This window comes from Mya arenaria, chromosome 6 (assembly GCF_026914265.1).
Source record: "Mya arenaria isolate MELC-2E11 chromosome 6, ASM2691426v1".
NCBI classification, from domain to species: domain Eukaryota; kingdom Metazoa; phylum Mollusca; class Bivalvia; order Myida; family Myidae; genus Mya; species Mya arenaria.
The window spans coordinates 25,025,084-25,029,531 of record NC_069127.1 but is presented as its reverse complement, the minus strand read 5'-3'; the positions used below and the strand labels follow the sequence as shown (position 1 = coordinate 25,029,531).

The 4,448-nt window shown below is 35.9% G+C and overlaps 1 protein-coding gene across 1 annotated transcript; it reads left to right on the top strand.

Annotated features, from left to right (window-relative positions):
- The first annotated feature begins 2,725 nt into the window (after positions 1–2,725).
- On the top strand, positions 2,726–4,123 carry LOC128237651 (small conductance calcium-activated potassium channel protein-like). The gene has a single exon (XM_052953243.1). The coding sequence runs from the start codon at positions 2,726–2,728 to the stop codon at positions 4,121–4,123; it is 1,398 nt and encodes a 465-aa protein (XP_052809203.1).
- Positions 4,124–4,448: the final 325 nt, after the last annotated feature.

The window sequence follows — 4,448 nt, the reverse complement described above, 5'->3', positions numbered from 1 at the left end:
CAATCTCATATATCACTAGTTTGCAGATATTTATGCAAAAATTGGCTCATTCCAAGACAAAAAAAATCGCCAAAACGGTAAATCTGTAAAGGTGCAGCTTTAAAATAAGACATTAACGAAAATAGACCCCTCCCTTGCACGTCACCGATTATTATTTCGGTGGAGTAAAATTTTAAGTGTGTTTCACCAAGATGCGACTAGTAAGAAATGTCTTTAGAAACACTTCAGTGTGACCTTCATCAAGAAAACACTTAAGTTTGGCACATTTGGTGGCAATTAAATCAGTCCGGCGTCTTAAACGAATATAGTAAATAACGATCCGTTGACGGTAATGTATATTGCAATAACATTATCGCCATAATGTTTGTTTTTTAATTATAATGTTAATATAAAACAGTTGGATGAAATTTTGTTAGAGGCTATGATGCAAATTCAATCATCAAGTCATTTGTTATGTTTCATGAAAGTAAGGACTAACATTGTGAAAAAGAAAACAGTGTTTATGAGAGCCAAAAATTGAATTTGTTCAAATATTGCTTGTAATTTCACTGACATTGACTTATGATTGATTCGACTTTAATGGTATCGCGGAAGCCGCACACATTCTGAGGCTAAAAACAAACACGTAACAAAAGCCTAAGGCGTAGGTGTTAGCTCCGATAACAGTATTATTCTATAGTTACCAACAGTATCAATCTGCTCCCGTATGAAGCATTGCAATGATAAATACAAAAAGTCCGGACATCCCTACGGTAATAAATAGAAATACAGCCAGAGCATTGATTACTTTAGCATTGTTTTATCTCTTCCAAATATATTAAACAACAAAGAATAGTTTGTTTTATTTCGTATTTGCTTTATAGTATGATTACATTTTATTAAATGTTGTTTTACCCATGTTCAGGTAAGTCCAAAGATATAGGTTTCTCTCTAGATTTAGCAGTGTCTTTACCGATGGTGATATTCATAGTTATCTTTTAACAACATGTTTATTATTACAAGAAATATACAATCATTCAAAAGATCGAAGCCCGTTCACGTCAATAAATATAGGGTGTTATTTGCCTGGACTGATTGCTACGTCCAATATTTCAAAACATACGGCCTGAAAGTGCTGATTTCCAACCTATTTGTCTATAGATAACTAGCACCTTGTTGTCGCTGGTGATATTCGTATTTACTTGCTAAGAACATGTTTATTATTCATTAGGTAAGTATTCCTTTATGTTTGTTTAGTAAATATGCAGCACATCAGTCATAGACTTGGATGATATCCCAAAGTTCCACTTAACATTTATAAAAGCATATTCTTATAAGGTCCGTTACGATACGTAAGTGTTATTTTCGGGACGCCGGGCACATGTCCTTAACTTGTGTTCCGCATTATTCAATTCCACGTTTATGTATCCTGAACAACGTGCAGACGCAAAATAACAAGAGCATGAGAAGCAAAAGTATAATTTAAGAAACAAGACAAACTGCTTTCTCACAATCTTGTGAAGTTGTGTTGAAACCCAAGTCAATAATCCAGGAATACGATATAACGGTTATTTTATCGTTTAAATATGTGTCTTACCTGCTCATACAAATTGACAGAAACATGCTCCAATTATGGATATCTTTATTCAAAAGTATCTAATAGAAATCTTATACAAGTGATGTTTTATTTCTTTCAGAGTTGGACAGTGTCAGGCAGAGAACTAACGTCACTGCTCTATTATTAAGCCGGAACACGTGTTTTATTTCATGAAACACAATTAAAATGGACACACTCATATCAATCTCCAGCTGATGGACATCCGGTTAAATAGGTCGATACTGAACTTACAAATATGTCTAAAAACATCTCCCTCGGCTGACAAGTACAGTACGAAGAAAAAAAGACCCGATTTGTGAAAATTGTGTGATTGACAATAGATACAAAAGACAAAGTTCCTTGGGCTATTTTTCTTAAACTGTTTAATTTTATTGAGGAGGTACTAGGGAAAAGAGAATTCACACTTTATGGTAGAAGTGAAAGTTTGTTACATCTCAGTGCTATACAGTATTTGGAAATTGTCAGTACTTCCGATTTTAAGTCAATTGTTTAGGAATTCTTGGGAAATCCTCGTGTCGAAAAGTTCTTGTTTGAACAAATACATTTTGACCGCTGACACTAGACCAGTGAAAAAATATAAAGTTGAGTCCTATACCTGTTGGTTTTCTAGCTTTGTATTAAAACAAAGTTGAACTAATCGAAATCGATTTCCACATCGTCGCCTAAGTTGTAAGCTAATACCTTTACTGATTGGGGGATAATAAATGTCGTTCTGATAAGGAAGGCGAGAAAATAATTGCTTAATTTTGAACACAAACTTGGCAATAGAGGTTTTTGTTTCCATGGGACTCCCATCAAGAGAAGCAATACAATTTTAACATTCGGTCAGGAAAATCCCCCGAAATGAGGAATAGATGCCATACCTGAGAAATATACTAACATAAACCTACGGAGATTTACTTATGAATTTTTTACTGACTTTCATTGAATTAGTTTTCAACTTGACGCATGTGACAAAGGGAATATATTTGCGCACGGAAGCATGCAAGGAGCTTATACTTGTGTCATCGAAAGTGATTAACAATTCGCTTGCTTCGAGATTTAGAAAGGAGCTGGACATATTGTGACGGACCAATATAAATCTGCTATGCAAAAACGTATTAACAGTCAAAACTGAATATTTCAACAATGTCGACCATATTCGAAAATCCAAAAATACCTCTTGTTGGTATGAATGGCCGAAACAGATTGTACTCTGGTGGCAGTGCTGAAAGCGGGAGTGAATCTAACGCTTTGCCGAGCAATAGACCATACAGGTTCGAGACCGTCGGGAAAATGTTGGCGAAGAGGAAAGAACTGTTTCACCGCCGGAAGAGACACTGTGATGTTTCACTATGTTTAGCTCTAGCAGGAATTGGTCTGATGATATTTGAAACAGAACTTACAACGGCATTCCTGATAAGAAGAGACTATCTCCTATCTTATTTAATGAAGACTTGCATTACAGCATTTACCGTCGCCCTTCTGATATTTATTGGTATATATCATTATCTTGATGTCCAACTCTTTGCAGTTAACAATGGAGTCGATGATTTAAGACTTGCAATGACTTTCAGAAGGGTACTGAAAATAGGGATGGAGTTCTTTATATGCAGTATTCATCCTATACCAGGTGACTTTAAAATGGAATGGTCAGCAACTGTAGCTGACGGACAGTACGCAAGAGAGATAATAATTCCACTAGACGTGGTTCTATCTCTGCCTATGTTCTTACGTTTCTACCTCATCTGCCGAGCTATCATGTTACACAGTAGTTTATACCAAGACGCGTCATCCCAGGGACTCGGGGCGCTTAACCGTATTCATTTTAACTTTCGATTTATTTTCAAATCGCTCATGACTTTGTATCCCGAATACGTACTTGCAATTATAATGCTCTTCTCTTTTCTCACCTCCAGTTGGATTTTACGTCTCTGTGAAATGTACGGCGAGGATGGGTCAAGGGATAATGTTCACGCAAGTTTTCTCAATTGCATGTGGCTAATCGCTGTGACTTTTCTGTCTGTTGGTTATGGCGATATTGTCCCAACTACATATTGTGGAAGAGCCATTGCGGTTATGACTGGCATGATGGGAGCAGGATGCACTGCTCTCATTGTGGCCATCCTGGCTAAAAGGCTAGAACTCTCAAGATCTGAAAAGTACGTTCATGATTTCGTTTTGGATGTTGAATTAGATAAACGTTTAAAGCACAACGCTTCAGACGTTATGAGGGCTGGTTGGTTTGTGTATAAATACAGAAAACTCAAAACGGACAAATCGAAGATTATAAGACATCAGCGGAAATTTATTCATGCTGTTGAGAACATTCGGGATATCCGTGCAGCTCAAAGACGACTTATTGACAATTCAGTGACCTTGGTGGAAATAGGCAAATACCATAATGAGTGGGCGTGCGCGATCAGCCATATGCAATACAAACAGTCAATATTAGAGGAGAAGGTCGGTAGCATTCAGACTAACGTTGAGCAAATATTAAAGTCAGTAACTAAAGTGAAAGAAAGTATAGATCAACGTAATAATTGATATTATACAAAAAACCTTTGCTATAGTTTGCTTATGAATGAATTTTGTGTTTAATTTTAATTGTGTAATAAGCATTTAGCTCATGTTAAATCAGATATTTGTTGGTTTAAAGTCGTAGATTTGTTACACTGTATTCAGAAGAGTGTGTCCAACGGTTATGCAACACTGAAAAAAATGTATAAATATCAATTAGTAGCGCATGCTGACTTGTCTTAAAATCCTTTTTTTTTTATTTAGATACTCGTTTAAAAACATAATATTTACTTTGATTATACACGTTACACTAGTTATTGTATTTTGAGAAGTGATTGCGAACTGGTAACAT

Excerpts from the sequence above, each read along its gene's own strand:
- LOC128237651 (XM_052953243.1), top strand. The coding sequence starts at position 2,726 with ATGTCGACCATATTCGAAAATCCAAAAATACCTCTTGTTGGTATGAAT.